General features: G+C 39.1%; 1 protein-coding gene across 1 annotated transcript; it reads right to left on the bottom strand.

Annotated features, from left to right (window-relative positions):
* Positions 1 to 252: 252 nt before the first annotated feature.
* LOC114646386 (fetuin-B-like) lies at positions 253 to 21,571 on the bottom strand. Its single transcript, XM_028794562.2, has 8 exons — positions 21,416 to 21,571; positions 21,106 to 21,325; positions 17,017 to 17,124; positions 15,814 to 15,901; positions 9,745 to 9,911; positions 8,318 to 8,425; positions 3,553 to 3,636; positions 253 to 880 (listed from the first exon to the last, which is right to left on the bottom strand). Exons 2-8 carry the CDS (start codon positions 21,319 to 21,321, stop codon positions 287 to 289), a joined length of 1,365 nt encoding a protein of 454 aa, XP_028650395.2. The 5' UTR covers positions 21,322 to 21,325; positions 21,416 to 21,571; the 3' UTR covers positions 253 to 286.
* Between the last annotated feature and the right edge of the window lie 1,190 nt (positions 21,572 to 22,761).

The raw sequence follows: 22,761 nt of genomic DNA, 5'->3' as shown, positions 1-22,761 counted from the left end.
TCCTATTCAGGGTGAGTTTCTGTCACATTTCCATGACTGCCATCATTGGCTGCTTCTGACCAGTTCCCCTAAAATAGCCTAACACATGTTCAGAAAGCAGATGCATGATGTTACTCAAAAGTGTAAAAATTGAAAAGCATTTTCTTGAATTACTTTATTAAGTCATATTGTAAATTCCAACTTTGATTATTTTTATTGCATTGGTTGGAAAATTATAATTATTCTTGTAAATAATTCAACATTTAAAAAAAAAAAAAAAGAGGAACCAAAAAAACATTGCGTGATATTATTTGTGTTTAGGGCCAAAATCTGTGATCCAATTCACTGATAGCTTTGGCTCTCCAGGGCACAAAATAGAAGTTGAACTTTTATCTGGAAATGGAAGGATGTCGGCATCTTTTGCAAATGGAGGAAGATTTAAAACAGGATCTGGATGATCTACAGGATCACTTGTTTGAGGAAAGATAAACACTGAGCCTTCATTTTGGTTCAAGGGGTCATGAAAGTTAAGATCCTGAGAAGAATCATTATGATGTCCATGTTCATGACTGTGCTCATGGCTACCAGATCCATGGCCATGTGTGTGGTTGTGCCTATGACAACCTCTCCAGCCAGAAGTGTGTCCTTTATCACCCTCACCGTGTTCATGTTTGTGCTTATGATCATGACCATGACCATGTCCATGCTTGTGACCATGACCATGTCCATGCTTGTGACCATGACTATGTCCATGTTTGTGTCCTCTTTCATGCCCTGGACCACGCATCATGGAAGGAGCCCCATGATCATGACCACGACCATGATTGTGATCATGACCATGACCATGACCATGCCTGTGTCTATGTTTGTGCCTATGCCTGTGGCAACGTCCACGGTCTTCCTGCAATGAAAATATAAACAATAATGTTAGATTGATTAAGAAAAAGTCAGAAGCATCAACGAAACTGTCCAAACAGGCATTAGTTTTATTGGTACTACCCCAGTGTAAAAGGCTGAGGTTTGGTATTACCCACAATATGTCTCAGCTCTCCTAGTAAAAATCCATCCATCCATCCATTCTCCAACCCGCTGAATCCGAACACAGGGTCACGGGGGTCTGCTGGAGCCAATCCCAGCCAACACAGGGCACAAGGCAGGGAACCAATCCTGGGCAGGGTGCCAACCCACCGCAGCCTAGTAAAAATCACCCTTCTAAATCACACGAGCACTTGTGCCTTACCATGTAAATCTAACTACAGTTAGTTAGTAATCCAAACCGAGGAATATTTTTTATAACAAACTGTTCCACAAATATCTGGCATACCTTTGGTTTTCTATATAAATAATGTAGTCTGTTATGTAGTAAAAATAAACGTTTGCCTTTGATACTGCTTCTTCACTGCTCCCAAGTCCTGGATTCAAATCAAGGTCAGCATTTGTGTTAAGTTAGTATGTACTCCCTCGATTGCATGATAACATTATCTTCTCACATACCAAGGACTGAGGGAATAAGTTACTGACTCTAAATTGGCCTACTAATCGTCTGTGTGCTGTGCCATAAACTGACACTCCATCCAGAGTTGGTTGCAGCTTTATGACTACAGTAGTGTTGTCTGGGTGTGATCCAGTCCATGACTCTGAAGTGGATTAAACAGGGTTGACAGTGGCTGAATGGAGTACCAGTCTTATTTATTACACTTCTGGGGCATCGAGCACCCATACCGGGTATACTACCTACTTAAAAAACTGCAACTAGCATTGGCAGATCACTTCTTGGTTTCAGTATGGTTCATTTTCAACACTGGATGACCTCTACCATATTTGTCCCTGTTCTGTGGCAGCCTGGTGCGGCCTTTGCCCCAGTATACTGTGAATATGAAGAAAGAATATATGTGCAGAAATGCTAAATAAATTTATAGAGATGAACACTTAAACTATACACTGAATCCTGTCAAGGCACATACAGAATCTTATTTTTGTGTGCATGTCAACACTCTACAGCTCAAACACCTAAATTGTGATATACACTTTGTTTTGACCACGGCGCCCTGTGTTGGCTGGGATTGGCTCCAGCAGACTCCTGTGACCCTGTTTTAGGGTATAGCGGGTTGGAGAATGACTGACTGACTTTGTTTTGATGCCCTACATTCTGACCCTCCAGTAGTTTTAAGAGTATAGCAAAATCTGTATGTTAGAAGCAGAGATATAGTGAAGCGTTAAGAAGCCCATCTCCTGATGAAGGCTCCTCTAGTTCCCTAACTTCTTCCTGATATTTTTCTTTCATTTCTTCAGCATTTGGAAATAGATCAGATCAGTGGTAGATTACTCAAATTTTTTGAGGTTGTCAAATTGAGAATACCACACCAATTCAGGAGATCACTGCTGTCTCCATTTGCTACTTGGGGGGAACACCATAGCTAAAAGATGAAATGTAGTTATACTATGTCAGCTCAGACATTAAGGTACTCAGACTTATAAGAGATACATGGTTAAGGATGAGTCTTCATGGTAATTTTATGGTACGTAGATCTGATATTTTGATTAGATTTACTGTAAATTCTCTGTTTTTTTCCTCCACAAAAGTTCAGAGAAATTCACTACCAGATATTAGTACTACCAAGTATTAGTAATTAACCCTTTTGGATTTAAATTTGTTCCCAAAGCTCAGAAAGTATTACTTTTATTTTTTTCTGTTATAAATATACATATTTAAAAATAAGCTTTTAAAAATGTGTTATTTAATTTCTACTAATAACATCTAAGCAATATACAATGCTAAAGTAAAATAGTTAGAATTCCAATGACAGTATTAATGACTTGCATTGTTTTTGTTCATTTGTCTATTTTATGAAAGAAAACCTACACAGCTAAGAGGAGAACATTGAACTTCCACTAAGACAGCACCCAAAGCAGAATATGAACCAAAGACTCTGGAGTTATGAAGAAGCAGTGCTGACCACATCTAAACTAAGCAGATTTGTGATTATCCATCTATTATGTTGTCATCATTTTTGAATTTATACTGTGGTGCACAACTTCTAAATGGCAACATTTAGCTCTTATTAAACTCCAAGTAGGTTGTGTCTGGCAAATATATGTTATTTTTTGAATCTCTGTTTTTATTACCCCTGTTTTTGATTTGTGATATATGTAAATGTCTAGATACAAATGTAGTTACCAAACTGTCCTTAAGTAGATCTTATTCAGTAACTAGCCTGGATCTGGAACAAATATTCGTAACTTTAGAAAAAAAAATACATAGGATTGTAGTTAGTGTCAGCTACATCTGCCGTGGGTCACCAATTCCTGTGACATCACATCTAAAAGCACAGCTGAGGACTTATCCTACAGTATAAAGGTACCGTTTATACAGTACAACTGTTTTCATGAATGATAAAATTATCAAAACTAAAACACAGTATAAAACAACAGAGTTAACATATATGTTTCAAATTGAAGGTTGAAGGGAGTCACAGCTTAACCTACCAACTCAAGCCATCTCAAGATCCAAGGCAAGAGGCATGCTACGGTATTTTAACATTCATAGCTTTAGTTTAAAAATATGATTTGTACCTCTGGTGGGAAGATTTCACAAGAAACAGAAATGTGAGGACCATCAGGTGCCAGCATCCGTGAACCTTTGCAGAATCCAAATCGCTATTAAAAAAAAAAAAAGAATATAGCTTTTTAGACAATGATCAGCCCAGTCTATCTGGAATTGTTGCACTTCTTTTAGTTTAATTTTCTGTCCCACAGTGCTTCCTTTTAAATAGAGAAACATTGCAGGGTGTGTTTTCTAATAATTGCACTACTGCCTATCGTAGAGAATTCTGAAGTATATGCTGTTTTAGATATATATGTATGGTTGTCTTAAGTTAATTTTATTGATTTTTATCCTTTAACCTTCAGTACTATTATTAAATCATTAGCAGACACATGCAGGACAAACATCAGGTTGCAGCTGCATAATCCATTTGTTGGTCCCATTTCACAAGATACCGTGACAGGTGATGAGGTGTCCTGGTAGAAAATTAGGCATTGAGGAATGGTTAATATGATAAAATACAAATGGTGGTTAAGACAGCAGACACGAATAGTGAATGTTTTAAGGTGAAGGTAGGTTTGCAGAAGAGATTTTTGCTTTTCTTGACAGTAATGGAGGTGGTGTCCAGAGAAATGTATGAAAGGTTGTTACTGGGAGCTCTTATACACCTATAATCTCATACTGATGACAAAGATGTGGATCAGAATTGAAGGAGTAAATACTGAAATGGAAAGCTAGTTTGAAAGTGACAGGCCTTAAGTTAAATGCAAAAAAGATCAATGAGATGGTTAGAAATTTATGGGCAGGAGGCATGGAAGAGTTGGGTGTATGGCTGTAGAGCATATGTGGTAAAGGTGTTGGAAGAAAGTCAATCCAGAGCATAGGTTGTCAGCAGTGACTGCATAAAAGAAATAGTGTAAATGATAGTCTGAAAGGAAATTTGTTTGTAGGATATTTGGGAGAAGGGTCCCAAATGCTGATTTAGCAAGTGCAAATTTAGATAACGGCAATAGAGTTGTTTTGGAGAAAAAGAAGGTGAGTTATGCTCCTTATTTGATTTGTTGAGTCCAGGTGGAGGTGTGCGCACAGCAGTGACAGCAAGGGTGAGAAATGCTTCAAAAAAAGTCTGGGAGATTTCACCCATTCTGTCTTCTAAAGGAGTGTGTCTGGCAAAGAAGAAAATGACTTAAAGAAACTTTGTGAGAAGCAGCATGCCATATGGGAGTGAGATGATCCAATGAAGATGGAATGTGAAGCAAAGCTGGAACGGACACAGATGAAAATGACGAGAAGGCTGCAAGAGGATGATGAATGCTGTGTTATGAGAAAGACTTAATGCAGAGATGATACAGTTGGTTTGGGCAAGTGGAGCAAAAGACAAAGGGTGATTAACTGAAGAGGTGCACCAAGATGGGGGTGGAGGGGATGAGGCCCGGAGGAAGGCTGAAACAGGTGTGGTTGAAATTGGTGCTTAATGAAAGAATTGGGCCTGACTCCAAACAATGCAGAAGACACAGAGAATTTTGGAAACTAACCTCAGTAAACCTGAAAATGGCTTTAAACCAGTGATGAAGATACATTGCTATACGTATTGCAATCCTCTTTGGTATAAATAATGCCTTGAGATTGCACTTAATGTGAAATGCACTATATCAATCTGAAATTAATTGAACAGTTGAATTTGTAATCAGTGTAACTATCAGAAAGACTGCAGCCTAACTGTTCAGCATTAGTTGTTTCAGTTGATTGGTGCCTTGAATTTATTTTAGTTGATTGAATTCACTGACAGTTACACAAATGCTCTAAACATCTCTCTATTATATAAAACAAATCTTTTGACGCAACAAGACTTTTTAGGAGACAAGACTTTTTGGAAAAGATTTTTTCAAGTCCGGCGAGACAAGAATATTGCCATGAGATTCTTTCAAGTCACGTCCTCCTATCAACCATTTTCAAACAAGACCACGGTACTCTCACCCCTCAGTCTTGTGAATGTTTTTGTCAGACACATTTCCTGCACTCTCAGCTCTTATAAATTTTAACGTTTTCCTCACTTTAAGTTCCCAATTAATTATTGAAGAATTTCATCACGAAGGGTTATCAACAGAAAAAATGAGTACATGGGCAATCCTAGCACCTAGAAACGATGAAGTCAAATGAATTTACACCAAAAATGTCGATAGGTAACACAGCAAATTGGTTAACTGAGTATCAATAGACTATGCTGAAACAGTTGGTGGTGATGGTGCAGAAGATGAAAACAACAACTTACAATATCACAAAGAATATCTACAACCATTAACACCGTCCGGTTTTCTCCTCCCCAAATTACTGTTGAAATGTATCCAACAAAGGTAATGTAGCACATCTTCCGCAGATAACATTACACAACAAAGGAGATTTTGATATGCCATTTGTATTAAAACGTTAACAGTTTCCCGTTAGAATAGATTTGCAAAGACAATTAACAAATCTCAGAGCCAAACATTCGAAAAAGTCGTTTTATTTAATAGAGAGAAAGAAACGAAATTCAATCACGGGCAGTTATACATCATGTTGATGCAAATTTAACACTTCAAATGAAAATTAAAATCTGTTGAAATTGTACATCCGCATCCCCATAGGCGAGTGGCAGAACCACAAAGAGGCTAGTGCGTAGCGCAGGCATGGGGGTTGGCGAGCGAAGCAAGCAGGGGGCAAAGCCCCCTAGTCATAAAGAAAACCAAGCCTATTGGAATGAACTATTTTGTCTTTTTGGCCAGTGGTCTGACCACTACAGTGCATCCGGAAAGTATTCACAGCGCATTACTTTTTCCACATTTTGTTATGTTACAGCCTTATTCCAAAATGGATTAAATTCATTTTTTTCCTCAGAATTCTACACACAACACCCCATAATGAGAACGTGAAAAAAGTTTTCTTGAGATTTTTGCAAATTTATTAAAAATAAAAAAATTGAGAAAGCACATGTACATAAGTATTCACAGCCTTTGCCATGAAGCTCAAAATTGAGCTCAGGTGCATCCTGTTTCCCCTGATCATCCTTGACATGTTTCTGCAGCTTAATTGGAGTCCACCTGTGGTAAATTCAGTTGATTGGACATGATTTGGAATGGCACACACTTGTCTATATAAGGTTCCACAGTTGACAGTTCATGTCAGAGCACAAACCAAGCATGAAGTCAAAGGAATTGTCTGTAGACCTCCGAGACAAATCTGGGGAAGGTTACAGAAAAATTTCTGCTGCTTTGAAGGTCCCAATGAGCACAATGGCCTCCATCATCCGTAAGTGGAAGAAGTTCGAAACCACCAGGACTCTTCCTAGAGCTGGCCGGCCATCTAAACTGAGCGATCGGGGGAGAAGGGCCTTAGTCAGGGAGGTGACCAAGAACCCGATGGTCACTCTGTCAGAGCTCCAGAGGTCCTCTGTGGAGAGAGAAGAACCTTTCAGAAGGACCACCATCTCTCCAGCAATCCACCAATCAGGACAATATGGTGAAGTGGCCAGATGGAAGCCACTCCTTAGTAAAAGGCACATGGCAGCCCACCTGGAGTTTGCCAAAAGGCACCTGAAGGACTCTCAGACCATGAGAAAGAAAATTCTCTGGTCTGATGAGACAAAGATTGAACTCTTTGGTGTGAATGCCAGGCACCACTCATCACCAGGCCAATACCATCCCTACAGTGAAGCATGGTGGTGGCAGCATCATGCTGTGGGGATGTTTTTCAGCATCTGCGAGACTAGTCAGGATAAAGGGAAAGATGACTATAGCAATGTACAGAGACATCCTGGATGAAAACCTGCTCCAGAGTGCTCTTGACCTCAGACTGGGGCGACGGTTCACCTTTCAGCAGGACAACGACCCTAAGCACACAGCCAAGATATCAAAGGAGTGGCTTCAGGACAACTCTGTGAATGTCCTTGAGTTCTCAGCCAGAGCCCAGACTTGAATCCGATTGAACATCTCTGGAGAGATCTTAAAATGGCTGTGCACCGACACTTCTCATCCAACCTGATGGAGCTTCAGAGGTGCTGCAAAGAGGAATGGGCGAAACTGGCCAAGGATAGGTGTGCCAAGCTTGTGGCATCATATTCAACAAGACTTGAGGCTGTAATTGCTGCCAAAGGTGCATCGACAAAGTATTGAGCAAAGGCTGTGAATACTTATGCACATGTGATTTCTCAGTTTTTTTATTTTTAATAAATTTGCAAAAACCTTTTCACGTTTTCATTATGGGGCGTTGTGTGTAGAATTCTGAGGAAAAAAATGAATTTAATCCATTTTGGAATAAGGCTGTAACATAACAAAATGTGGAAAAAGTGATGCGCTGTGAATACTTTCTGGATGCACTGTACATACCATACATTAATAAACTTACATTTTTTGTTCACCTCTGTTAAATTTAAATTAGTTTTATTATAAATTATACTTCCAGTTAAACACCCAGGGCATTTAATCCATATGTCTTCCTTCATCACAGCAATTAAAGACACTATGGGCTTTCATAACAAACTTTAATGGAAACAAATAAATGTATAAAAGGTAAGAAGAATGAATGGACTGTGTTTATGACAAAGAAACACTTCAGAAAAGACGAAGATACTCATTTTCTGCCCAAGAATGACAGAGCTTGTGCACTTTTTAAATATATGTTTGACTTTAAAATGTTTGTTAATTCTTTAAACGGTTTTCAACATTCAGACATTAAGAGGTTAAACTGTGCAGATAATCTGAGTAATAATGACTATTCCAGGACATTAAATGAAAGAAAGTAAACTCCAAATTGACCTACCCCGTCAGGATTTTCAATCTCACAGATGAAATCTTCAGTCAGAATTTCCTTACCGCACCCAGTTTCATATATTACATAACTGACAAAGTAAGATGCACCAACTACCCACTAAAACGAAAACATAGTAAAAAAAAAAAAAAAAAAAAAAAAAAAAAGAAGATTATTCACTTTAAGTTTAATGCATATTTTAATATTACTTTTAATTAAAGGTAAAGTACCATCTCATCCAGTCAACCCTTTCTAAAGCATATTCTCCCATTATGGTGTCAAAAGGATGTGGAGCCAATTCTAGCAGCATTAGCCAGAAAGCAGGTATGTCAGTGCATTTCAATGGGAACACATTCAATCTCAATTTCAATTAGTCCAGAGTAGAGAGTAATAAGAGAACATCATATGGATACAAGAAGAACACATACAATGAGCAACCAGACTGGCCACTGAATACAGAATTGTGCAACTGTGAGACAACAGCACTAATGACATTATCAGCAAAGCATGTGTTTTTCCCATGGAGGAAAAGAAAAAACACAAGATATTAAACTACATTTCATTGCAGTCAACAGCTGTGAGTTAAACAGTGAGGCATAGTGTGTAAGGAGATGGACTTGAGAGGCAGAGGTTACAGGTTTGTTTTTTCCAGCTTCCTCACTGTGGGACTCTTACATTATTCATCTAGCCTGTGCTCAGAATTGTATGAAAAGACAATGATTGTACTCCCTCAAAAAGGCACAATATAAGGTAAAGCTTGTTTGTTAAATAAAAAGTGTTTCACTTTCTTGTATTAATGTTTATTTCTTGATTTTACTAGTGAACAGGTGTGGGGAGTCTGAACTCATCCTTAAAAGCAAGGGGTACAAGGCAAGGACCATCTCTGCATGAAACTCCAGCCCACTGCATGACTCACCTACATACCAGGATATTTAGTTATTGATGATAAAAGGGGAGTCCTCAGAGAAATACATGAAGAACACAGAAAGTCCATCACTCCAGCTAGAAATCCAAGCACTGTTATGTACCATTGTGTTCCTGTGGCAAAGCTAATCTCCTTTAACTCAAGAATTATTATTCAGTTTTATTGAAATGTTCTTGAAAACTAAAATGCCACAAATGTTTTGTCAAAAATGTGAAATGTATTCTGTGAAGAAAACTTTATTACAGTATCGGTTAATTGCCAGAAGTGCAGTAAATATTTAAATAGTATTTTCAGTATCCAGTTCATGTGTCCTGCGGTGGGCTGGACTCTGCCCGGGGTTTGTTTCCAGACTTGCGCCGTGCGTTGGCTGGGATTAGCTCCAGCAGACCCCCGTGACCCTGTAGTTAGGATATAGCGGGTTGGATAATGGATGGATGGATGGATAATGGATGGATGGATGGACAGTTCATGCGTCAATAGAAAAACAAAGAAAACAAGCAATAAAAATATTTACCTGCATAGAAGTTTTTGTGATCTTCTTTACTGCAAATAGTTTGGTATTATTACTTTCCTTATTGAATTTTAAAAGTGTTTTCTTTGCAGTAGCAAGGTATTCACTGTTTTCTGAGGAGCCTGAAAGGGGACAGTCTGGACACATTTCTAATACTGTTTTTTTTGGAACTAAAAAAGAAGAAAAATTAAATATAGTTAACTGTATCAAATTGCATTATGCATTGTTTATCCTAGTACCATTCCTTGAAACATGTCCAGAGAACTTCAATGGGGCAGTTGGATGCACATTCAGACCACAGGGCAAGCGAACCCTGCTGACCTCACCAACAACAAACATGTTTGGGCCCGGCCGGTACTTGGATGGGAGACCATCAAGGAAAAAGTTTGGGTTGCTGCTGGAAGAGGTGTTGGCCAGGCCAGCAGGGGGCGCTTACCCTGTGGTATGAATGTGGGTCCCAATGCTTCAGTGCAGTGACAAGGACACTGCACTGAGATGGAGGAGACATAACACTGAAGTCCTGATTCTCTGTGGTCATAAAAGACCCTGGGCATCCTTCGTAAAGAGAAAAGTGTATACTAATGTCCAGGCTTAATTGGCCTCCATGACCTAGTCACTCTGTCCCTCCTAATTATCCCCTGTCTCTAATTGGCTATCTCTCTCACCACTTCACCACCTAATAGCTAATGTGTGGTGAGCGTACTGGTGCAAAAATGGCTACCGTCCCATCATCTAGTTGGATGCTATACATTAGTAGTGGTTGAAATGGCTCCCCACTCACTGAAGCACTTTGAATAGTGAGAAAACCGCTATATAAATGTAAAGAATTATTATTTTCACTAATGCAATAAAAAATAGTTTTAGTTATTCGATTCAATTTGATTTGATTAGATTAGATACACTTTAGTAAACCCATGGGGAAACTCAGATGTATACAGCAGCAGAAACATAAGAAACAAGGATACAGACTTACAGGACAGATAATACAGCCAATCATTCGATAAGTAATAAATAAATACAGTAAACTTAATGAATACATCAGATGAAAGCACTGAATTGCCTGATAGCAGTGGGCAGAAAAGATCCTCAGAGGTGCTTTGTAGCACACCATGGTGGAATGAACCTGTGGCTAAAAGTGCTCCAAGAGATTGCCCCCTTGAGGGGACGGAGGAGATATTTCATTATGGTATATAATTTTGGGAGTAAGCAAACTTTTGATTTAAACGATAAATGGCAACAATTCAGGAGCCCTGAATGTTGGAGATCGACTGGTTGGACATGTACTTGACTTCTCATGTTCATTATGTTCATTTAAAACTTTTGGCATTCACTGAGTAATAATTTTCCTTTGCTGATCTACCCTGTCTCATACCAATGACAACAATACTGTTCAGTAATTTCAGACTGTCATCCAAAACTAAATGCTAACTAATGGTTGCAAATCTTGCTGCTACGGTCCAGAGACCATGAACACCTGAAGTGGCATTATTGAGCTGAATGCCCCACATTTTAATGGAGTCATGTAATAGGCAGTAAATGAGCAAATTAATTTGTAAATATTGCAAAGAAGGTTGGTGGTGTTTTAATCTTTGCATCTCTTTTTAGCATTAATGTTCCTCTATGTTACTATGTATTAGAATTAACTTGTTCTTCGATGTGTCTTGATATTATTCTGTGCTTTGTAATGGTGTACAAGTGACAGGCATTATATATAATAGCTTATCATCTGGATATCAATAAGGTGTGCAGCACTGTGGCAGAATCAACGATCCAGCATTTTTGTTTTGAATGCTATGACCAGAAGTTGCTCACTAGAGTTTGCATGTCCTAAGTGTTTCCAATTGGGTTTCCCTCCAGGTACTCTGGTTTTCCTCTCACATTCCAAAAAATATGAGCATTAGGTTAATTGGGAATTTCATATTTCCCATTGTCATGTATGGGTGTGTACATGAGTGGGTCCTGTAATAGTTTGGTGCAATGTCCAGAACTGTCTCCTATTTATATACACACTATATATTTATAGTGTATACACAGTATATTACAGTATATATAAGATGGTTAAGCTGCTAGATGACACGAAATTACGTGAAATGGTTGAGAATTAAGGATTAGCTGAACCATTGGAGAGGGATATGGAAGATGAAGATGTAAGGGGAGTAAGACCAGGTGTATCAGAGGTGGGTTCAATTTGCTCTACCATGGTGTGGATAGGAGGAGAAAGGGGTAGGGGTTATCCTGAAGGAACAGTATGTCAAGAGTGTTTTGGAGGTGAAAAATGTGTCAGAAAGAGTAATGATTATGAAACTGGAAATTGAAAGTGTGATGAGAAATGTTGTTACTGCATATGCCCCACAAGTTGGGTGTATAATGGGTGAGAAAGAAGATTTCTGGAGTTAGTTGTATGAAGTGGTGGAGAGGGAGACCCAAGGGAGACAGAGTAGTGATTGGATTGGATTTCAAAGTACATGTTGGTGAAGAGAACAGAGGAGACAAGGAGGTAATGGGTAGGTATGGTGTCAAGGAAAGGGATGAAGAAGGTCAGATGGTAGTAGATTTTGCAAAAAGGATGCAAATGGCTGTGGTGAATAAGTATTATAAGAGGAAGGAACACAGGGTGATGTGCAAAAGTGATGGAAGATACAAACAGGGATATTGTATCCTATGCAGAAGGGTCAATCTAAAGGAGATTGGAGACTGCAAAGTCATGGCAGGGTAAAGCGTAGTTAGGCAGCATAGGATCGTGGTCTGTATGATGACATTGGATATCAAGAAGAGGAGGAGAGTGAGGACACAGCCAAGGATCAAATGGTGGAAGTTGAAAAGAGATAAGACAGGCACTGAGTGACAATGAAGAGTTACTAGATAGCTGGGCAACTACAGCAGAAGTGGAAAGGGTGACAGCTAGAATGGTGCTTGGTGTAACATCTGAACAAAGGACGGAGCATAAGGAAACCTGGTGGTGGAATGGAGAATTACAGCAGAGTATACAGAGGAAGAGGTTGTCAAAGAAGAAGTGGGATAGAGAGATGCTGAAAGTAAACAGGAGTACAAGGAGATAAGGCGTAAGGAGAAGAGAAAGGTGGTGAAGGCTAAAGAAAAGGCATATGATGAGTTGTATGAGAGGTTGGTCATTAAGGAGGAAGAAAAGGACCTGTACTGATTGGCTAGACAGAGGGACCGAGTGGGGAAAGATGAGCAGCAGGTTAGGGTGATAAAAGATAAAGATGGAATCATACTCACAAGTGAGGAGAGTGTGCTGAGCAGATGGAAAGAGTACTTTGAAAGGCTGAGGAATGAAGAGAATGAGAGAGAGAACAGGTTGGATGGTGTGGAGATAGTGAATCAGGAAGTGCAATGGATTAGCAAGGAGGAAGTAAGGACAGCTATGAAGAGGATGAAGAATGGAAAGGCTGTTGGTCCAGATGACATGCCTGTGGAAGCATGTTTAGGAGAGATGGCAGAGGAGTTTTTAACCAGATTGTTTAGTGCAATCTTGGAAAGTGAGAGGATGCCTGAGGAGTGGAGAAGAAGTGTACTGATACCGATTTTTAAGAATAAGGGAGATGTGCAGAACTATAGCAAATACAGAGGGATAAGATTGATGAGCCACAGCATGAAGTTATGGGAAAGAGTAGTGGAAGATAGGTTAAAAAGGGAGGTGATGATTAGTGTGCAGCAGTATGGTTTCATGCCGTGGAAACACACTACAAATGCGAAGTTTGCTCTGAGGGTGTTGATAGAGAAGTATAGAGAAGGACAGAAGGAGTTGCATTGTGTCTTTGTGGACCTGTAGAAAGCATATGACAGGGTGCCTCGAGGGGAATTGTGGTATTGTTGAAGAAGTCAGGAATGGCAGAGAAGTACGTAAGAGTTGTATAGGATATGTACGAGGGAAGTGTGACAGTGGTGAGGGTATGCGGTAGGAGTGACGGTTGCATTCAAGTTGGAGGTGGGATTACATCAGGGATCGGCTCTGAGCCCTTTCTTATTTGCAATGGTGATGGACAGGTTGTCAGATAAGATTAGACAGGTGTTCTCGTGGACTATGATGTTTACGGATGACATTGTGAACTGTAGCGAGAGTTGGGAGCAGGTCAAGGAGACCCAGGAGAAGTGGAGATATGCTCTAGAGAGATGAGGAATGAAGTTCATTAAGAACAAGACAAAATACATGTGTGTGAATGTAAGGGAAATCAGAGGAATGATGAGGATGCAGGGAGCAGAGTTGGTGAAGGAGGGTAAATTTAAATACTTGGGATCAACAGTACAGAGTAACAGAGAGTGTGGAAGAGTGGTGAAAAAGAGAGTGCAGACAGAGTAGTGTGGGTGGAGAAGAGTGTCAGGAGTGATTTGTGTCAGACAGGTGAAAAGAGTGAAAGGGAAGATCTACATGACGGTAGTGAGAGCAGCTATGTTATATGAGTTGAAGACGGTGGCACAAACCAAAAACAGACAAAGCTGGAGGTGGCACAGTTAAAGATGCTAAGATTTGCACTGTGTGTGACAAGGATGGATAGTTAACAGTTGTTTAATTTATATGAAGAATGTAAGGGGTTCATAGTATATGCAGTATTTGAATTCTAAGTAACACTGCTTTTTAATTTCAACACAAACTCGAGCATTGCCATGAATGCAACAGGCAATGCTTTTTGAAATTATTTTCAGTTGATGCATCGAACATGAAAGCCATAAGTTCTGTTACTTCAAGTTGGTCTTTTGCTTGCTAAAACACTGAATATTTGCAGTCATATGCAACACTGATGAAAGTTCTGCTGCTTTGGATTATAAACACACTATGAAAAGACAAGTATAGAAAAACACAATTTGTATAGTTGGTCGAGGGGTGATGGGGCAGGTAGCTGGGGAATAGACAGGCAGAGCTAGGCAAGGCAGAATAAAGCAGTGCTGCAGTATGAAAGCATGGAAGAGTGGGGCAAGGAGGCCAGGACGTTTGCATGATTTCCTCCAGGTAAACTATGTTTTCATTCCATGTCCCAAAAACATATATACTGTATATTAAAATAAACTCTGTGGTGGGTTGGCACCCTGCCCGGGATTGGTTCCTGCCTTGTGCCCTGTGTTGGCTGGGATTGACTCCAGCAGACCCCCGTGACCCTGTGTTCGGATTCAGCAGGTTGGAAAATGGATGGATGGATGGATGGATATTAAAATAAACTGGTAATTCTAAATGGGCTTGGTGTAAATGTTGTTTCCTACCTTGTCCCCAGTGTTTTTGTGATAGGCTCTGGGTACCTTCAACCAAACTGGATAAATGGATTATAGAATGAATGTTTGAATGAATGGATGCATTAACCCAACAACCTTGTTGTATCTGACTTTTGGATAAAGTGACTTTGCTGCTCCTTTTGTGAAATGAGACAGTGATATTTCATGTACTGCAACCAATGGCAACTTGTTGCATATTAATCAGCACATACAATTAAAGATTTCACTATACTCTGTACATGTGACAATAATGACCCTATAAACCTATAATATAGCCTGGACAGGAGTTCTGAAAGCTTTCACGACAGTGGCTGAAACTAAAGGTTCATTAGTGCTTAGAGAGGCTGTTCATTACAATCTGAATTTGAGTCCCCAGTGTAATTTTCCTTTCTGTAGTAATGCTGTAGGACACAGCAAACAGAGGAGGGTACCGTCAAGGTGGAGTAGGCAAGATGAAATTGTCTCCATCCTCTAATTTTCTGATTTCCTTTCCAGTGTGAAAAGGTTTTCTAAAGTCAAAATGTATTCACTTCACATGTGTATCCTCTTGAGTGTACAAGAAATTTCTTTGATACTCACATACCCTTTAAATGCATAGTAAATACACGACTTTTCGCTATACTTTTTGAAATCCACTTTCTAAAGTGTTAATACTTAATTTTTTCCCTTATCACATTATTGCGGTTTAATTTCTTTTTACCCTTAAATTTGGTTTCATTTCTTTGAATTTAATTATTTTTGAATTGCATGAGAATCATAGGATTACGTTTAGAAGAGCAAATACTTCTAGACAAATTCATTGGTGGTTGTTCCAAGTCAAAAAATAATGTTTTTATAATGACTTACTTGGTGCAAGAGAGCAGTTATAGCTGTACAGGTCAATTTCTCGGTTAACTCTATTAATGTATATAACAGCTTTGCAGGTGCCATAAACCTAATAAAGAGGAAAACAAGCTATTAAAAGGAAAGATTTCCAAAGGAAAACATTTTCATAGGATATGCAGGTTTGCATATTGGACAGAGAGTAAAATTATAGTACAGTACATCCGTAAATTACAGCTTTATTTATTTTAGTGGCATTGAAACTACATAGTTATGGTATAGCGGAGTGAGTGTTTTAAACAAAATGTAACAGTAAAGCATTAATCCTTTAAATTTTATTTTTACTTTTAAATATGTTCATCAAAACTATGCAAGAAATAAGAGAAAAGTTGATTAATCAATAAACAGGTACTCTGCGTTTTGTGTGTGTAATGCATTTTGGTATGTTTGGGTCATGTCAGCTGGATCACACACTACACATTAGAGTGAATCTGTAAAAAAAAATAAAACCTCTTTAGGGACTGAAAATAAACAAATGTACATATGTAGGGGTGTGCAATGGAATGGTGTCCGATCTAGATGGGACTACTGTGCTGTCTCGCTTATTGCTATTAGTACTTGCCTTAGCACCCAGCCACCCCAAACAAAAACACGGTAGACAAATAGCAAGCAAACATTCAGATATACAGTAGGTGGCAAGGTGGTGCCGAGGTAGTGCTGCTGCCTCACAGTAAGGAGACAAGGGTTTGTGTTCTGGGTTCTACCTGCATGGAGTTTGCATGGTCTCCCCATGTCTGTGGGAGTTTCCTCTTGGTGTTCCGGTTTACTCCCACAGTCCAAATACCTACAGGTTAGGTGCATTGGAGTTTCCTAAAATTAGCTGTAGTGTGTGGCAGGCAGGGGTGTGTGTGTGTGGATATGTGTACTTGCCCTGCGATGGGGTTTGTTCCTGTCTTGAGCCCTATGCTAGCTGGGAGAGGCTCAAGCAGACCCCCATGATCCAGTTCAGGATTACGCAGGTTAGAAAATGACTGACTGATGGCAGACATTCAGATATAAATATGTACATGAACCAAATATGGACTCTCAGCGACATTAGTCTATTATCTTGGTTTTTAACTAGATAAATATAAACTTAAAAAATCACAAAATATATACTAGGCAGACTTTTTTTCTTAAACCACATGATAAGAATATAGACAGGTGTTTCTTAAAGGTAATACTTACAGTTTCAAAAAACTGTTTGGTGTTACATTGCGTAAAGTCTTTCCTGCTCAAAACATTACAGTCTGTGTCTAAAACATGAAGATTAAGGTAGAAAGTATTGCCCATTCCCTAAAATGAAAAATACAAACAATTTATTAAATTCAAAATCAAAATAATATTATCCTATTGTATATGGCAGTATAATGAGCAAACTGAAAAAAACAAAATCATTTGTTAGATCAATAAAAGTGGCTGGCAGCTCGCTTTTGTGGAAAGTCATTCACATGAAGACTGTGTCTAAAACAGGACTGCTCTCCTCACCACTGAATTATAATAGACACCTGATATTCTCCAGATCACTTCTGGGCAGAGATATTTTTTTGAATGTCTTTAAAAAGACTGATGAGCTTGCATCCCATTGAGAATTAGGTTGCTTAATGCAAGGTAAGATGAGCCAAAGGCACTGCACTCTATTTACTTGACTCTGATCTCCCTACGCAAGCTTCCATCAGAAACACTTCTGTTTTGCTGATGATGTGAATTACAGCACCCCCTTCCTATACGCACATCACTCACTGTACATGCAGCACGTGATCACAGCTAGACGGCTAGACAGAGTCTATGCATGCGCAGTGCCACTTTATTTATGAGTTGTTAAACAAATATCATTGACCGTCACCGGTTGTGACAATTTTCCATTAGCAAGTAGAAAGCTGGCTTCAAGTAAACATCAGTCACAAAAAAGAAAAAATAATGACAACACGTAAAAAAAGCTTTTGCTGCACTTGCAGGTGTGCTTAGAAATCAAAATCCAGTAATTGAGCTAACTTTACATCAATTGCCATAACTGTACACTAAAACTAGTGGTTTACTGGAGTAACAATGGAGTAAGGGGTGGCACAGTGGCGTGTTGCGTAGCGCTGCTGCCTCGCAGTTAAGAGACCCAGGTTTACTTCCCGGGTCCTCCCTGCATGGAGTTTGCATGTTCTCCCCGTGTCTGCGTGGGTTTCCTCCGGGTGCTCTGGTTTCCTCCCACAGTCCAAAGACATGCAGGTTAGGTGCATTGGTGATCCTAAATTGTCCCTAGTGTGTGCTTGGTGTGCATGTGTGTGCCCTGTGGTGGGCTGTCACCCTGCCCAGGATTTGTCCCTGCCTTGAGCCCTGTGCTGGCTGGGATTGGCTCCAGCAGACCCCTGTGACCCTGTAGTTAGGATATAGCGGGTTGGATGATGACTGACTGACAATGGAGTAACAATAGCATTATGTGTAATATTTTTGAGTTATTAACAGATATTATCTGATGTTACAGTACCCACCTGAACCATGACTGGGGGTTATTTTTTACCGCCATATAGACCTCAGGCCCTATGCACGTTGTTTAAAGGCTGCTAATGCTAGTCAACATATGAAGTGCTCTGAGTGTTCTTGCATTGAGGACAAGTTGGTAAAATTCACCAATACACAGGCTCTCTTAGTTACCAGTTAGCGACTGGTTAAACTGTGGAAATAGCCATGCTGGCAACTTTGACATACAGTACAATTAGAGCTATTAGCTCAGAATAAACTTTAATTGTTGTTGAATTTTATTGGTAGTTAACATTACTAGTTAAGATAATGTATTTCTGCTATCTGTTGACACTGGAAGGACAAAATGAAGTTTAGTTAATTCATACGTAGAGGTGTTATATTCACATTTTCATTTTTTAAATAAATATTCAGCCTTATTTTTGACCCTGTATTTACTACATTAAGTAAGTTTATTAAGAATGTTCATTAGTAGTATTGGTTGATTTTTATTATGATTAATAGTAGTAGCATTTTATATATTATTATTAGTAGTAATAGTAGTATTAAACTTGTTGTTTTTATTTTTGTATTGTATCACATGTCACAAGTGATACTATTGGCTATATTAAGTAACAAAGAGTTTATCATTGCCATTAAATAACATTGAAGTCCAAATCTATGGGTTGCCCACCAGATTGCAGCAACCCTCCCAGTTACAGATGCATCTGCTCAGCAGAGTTTTTCAAAACTTAAGTTCATCACGACATACTTGAGGTCATCCATAGCACAAGAACGTATAAGCAGCTTGGATATCATCAGCATCAATTCAGACCTTGAACAACAACTGATAGATGACTTGGCCTCCAAAAAATGTAGACATGTGCTTTTGTGATATAAAACAAAGAGACTAAAGAAACCCCTAAACAATCACTTTCAGCTTTTAATTATGTTACATCAGAGAGGAGACTGCAGCATGTACACTACAGATTGAACAACTGCGACTGTCAGTGTGAAACTGACGGGATGCATGGTATCAAACTTTAGAGTTTTATTTAATTGATGTTAAAACATAACACTGAGAAAGTGTCAGACTTTAAAGCAGCTGAAAAAGAAGTAATAGATCTACTTGATTTATAATAATACTAAAAGGAAATGTGAAAGGGGTTGTCTGACAGTCTGCAGAAGACTGTTTAAATACCTAACTGCATTGCAGTACATCATTTTAATGATATCTTAAATTAATAAAAAAAGTCATTTGAATTGCCCTGTTGGAGTGTAAATGTACTAGTTTGTGAATATTACACTTAAAATAATTATTTATTCAGTAGCAGTGTGAATAATGAAACAGTTGAGCAATTAATCAATAACATACTTCTGAATTGCAAGAATGCAAACATGTATTGTGTGTTTAGCAATTAAATGTAAAGCTGCACTCTACAAACCACAGCGACACACAGCGATACCTTTCTAAGATTCTCTGCATCACTCAACACTGTTACAGAAAAGCACCACATGCATAGAAAAGCAGATGAATGCAAACTGTTTGCAGAACGGTTAAGCATTTGTTGCGTCAAGCTGATTTTGCAGTGTATGGCTTCAAATAAAAGTTGTTTTTTGCAAATCTATAATCATCATGAAATCCCATGGGACATGTGCATGCCATTCTTTAATAATGTTTTGCTGGTGATGTAAAACCCTAACATTGAAACAGAGCTCTTTGATCCGTTGTATCCTCAAGGAATGGATGAGGGGCCTGGATGATCCTAAGGGTTGCTGAATGATGGCTGTTTTTTTATATAATTAATGTTACCACAAACAGCAACGTTAGATATTGAATGCTAGAAAAGTTGTTAACCTTTCTTCTGAGTTAGGCTTTTAATCGTTTTTTAAGTTAAAGCATGTTCAGGGTGTGCTCGAATGGATGCTTTGTATTGTGTTTCAAACTGGCACGAATATTTAAACCTGAATCATTTGATTGATTTCTTTTTCCTCTCCTCAACCTGCTCCCTACTCTCGCTACAGATCACAATGTCACCTGCAAACATTATAGTCCACAAGTACTCCTGTCTAATCTCATCTGACAACCTGTCTATCACCATTGCAAATAAGAAAGGGCTCAGAGATGAACCTGATGTAATCCCACCTCCACCTTGACTGCATCCATCACTCCTACTGCAGACCTCACCACTGTCATACTTCTCTCATACATATCCTGTACCACTCTTAAATACTTCTCTGCCATCTTGGACTTCCTCCTACAATACCAAAACTCCTCTCTAGGCACCTTGTCATATGCTTCACCAAGTCTACAAAGACGCAATGCAACTCCTTCTGGCCTTCTCTATACTTCGCCATCAACACCCTCAGAGCAAACATCACATCTGTGGTGTTCTTTCCTGGCATGAAATCATACTGCTGCTCACTAATCATCACCTCACTTCTTAGCCTAGCTTCCACTTCTCTTTCCCATAACTTCATACTGTGGCTGATGAATTTTATCCCTCTGTAGTTACTATACCTCTGCAAATCCCCTTTATTCTTTAAAATTACCACCAGTACACTTCTCCACTCCTCAGGTATCCTCTCACTTTCCAAGACTGCACTGAAGAGCCTGGTTTTTTATATATATATATATATATATATATATATATATATATATATATATATATATATATATATATATATATATATATATATATATATATGCTGTACTATTCTTCAATATAGCGCGATCAGCATCGGTGCAATATGCTCCAATGTCCATAAGATAATCTTATTTCATCACTGTCAGCTGTTATGAAGGAGTGTTCCGACCGGACTCACCTTGTTCTGAACGTGTGCATCATTAATGCGGTAAAGGGCTAAGATGTTGCCCTCATCTTGCCGCTTATTAATTTCCCGCACTGCGATCCCAGCCGCCATGGTGACCAACGAGTCGTTACACGAGGCCTCTCGCAGAGGCTCATTCTCAACTACCGGCGTCTGGCAGCGGGCTTTGGCCAGCAGTGTGACAACAACGGTCACAATTAGAAGCTTCATTCTGCTGTAGAAAAAAGAAAATTGGAAAACGTAACTATTTTACGACAACAGTGAAACAGACAATATAAGAGATGAAAACACTAGCCTGACTTACCCAGAACGAAGCTGCTGTTGCCTGACTTGTGTGCTTTTCGATTGATTGTCTTTATAGGGATTTCACAACAGGTGGGTAAATATTAGCTTTGACCAATGTCCATTTGGGCGTTGTGGCTGACCCAGCAGGGCTGCCACCAGACTCGGGCGCCACGGGGGAAATTCAAGCCTTTCCTTTTGTGGACTTCGGCCCTGGTTTGTATTCTGATGAACAAATCCGTTTGTCAAACAATCATGATGGAAGCTGTTTTGATTGCTTTGAAGTGGAGTGTCTCGCTATTTGGTTGACGAGAGGAGCATTCTAAATGTCACTTTGCTATTTCCCTACATTTCTTTCAAAGAAGAGTTGTGAAAATTAATAGGGGCTCTCTTAGATGAAGAGTTTTACCAATCTTTATTTTTTCACCGTTACAGTTTTCGTTTAATTAAAAAATGGATGGATAATATTATTCTTGTTGGACGTCTGTGACAGCTGTTTTAACACAGTTTTCTTTAACCATGACCAGCACCCTCATTTCGGCAGAATGGTTCGTTTATTCAGACACTTCATTTGTGCTTTTTGGGTCCTATAGCTATAAGGCAGTGCTTCTGAAACTATATGGGTCGCGTGATGTCCGCACTTGGGTCGCGCTGACTCATGAACGGTTTGCGATGCCCCCCACAATCAACGCGGACGACGAATGGTGGCAATTCTCCAACGGGGAACGTCAGTTCCGCAAGGGGGAATGGATCACCTGGATGACCCGTCGCAAGAAATGAAAAGTTTAAGAAAACACCACTTTAAGGGGTTGCATTTCTAAGAAATTAACCAAAAATACAGTTTTCTCATTATGGCGATCATCTAAAGCCACTGGAGCTTATTCCAGTATAAGTTGGAAACCGAACACCTGGATCTGGTAGCGGGTCATTGTAAGGTATAGCCATTTACTCACCAAACTACACAGAAAAATAAAGAAAACATGCAGACACGGACAGAACGTACAAAGTGCATGTCATTTTTGCTGACTTTTTTGTGGACACAAAAACTACCATTAAAGGCAGAACATGGCCTCAGATTAAGAAAATACATGTTTAACAGGGACTGAATAATGAATAGGTAAATATAGAGAGACCGTAGTTTTATATTTAGTTATTACTTTATGTTTTCTCGATGTTAATTCCTCTATTGTGAATAATTACTAAAAGTTCTTTTTATTGTACATTGTGGTTTCATTAGCTGTTCTTACATTTACGTATATATGTAGGCAAATTGGAAAATCTGTCTTATTGCAGTTAGCCAGGCAAACTTTAAACGCTTGATCTAACTGTATTGAGAAGTACTTTCCAATCTGCCAAAACACACATTTA

This window comes from Erpetoichthys calabaricus, chromosome 2 (assembly GCF_900747795.2).
Source record: "Erpetoichthys calabaricus chromosome 2, fErpCal1.3, whole genome shotgun sequence".
Classification (NCBI taxonomy): Eukaryota; Metazoa; Chordata; class Cladistia; order Polypteriformes; family Polypteridae; genus Erpetoichthys; species Erpetoichthys calabaricus.
Note: the sequence above shows the minus strand (reverse complement) of the source record. Positions and strands in the feature narration are given on the sequence as shown.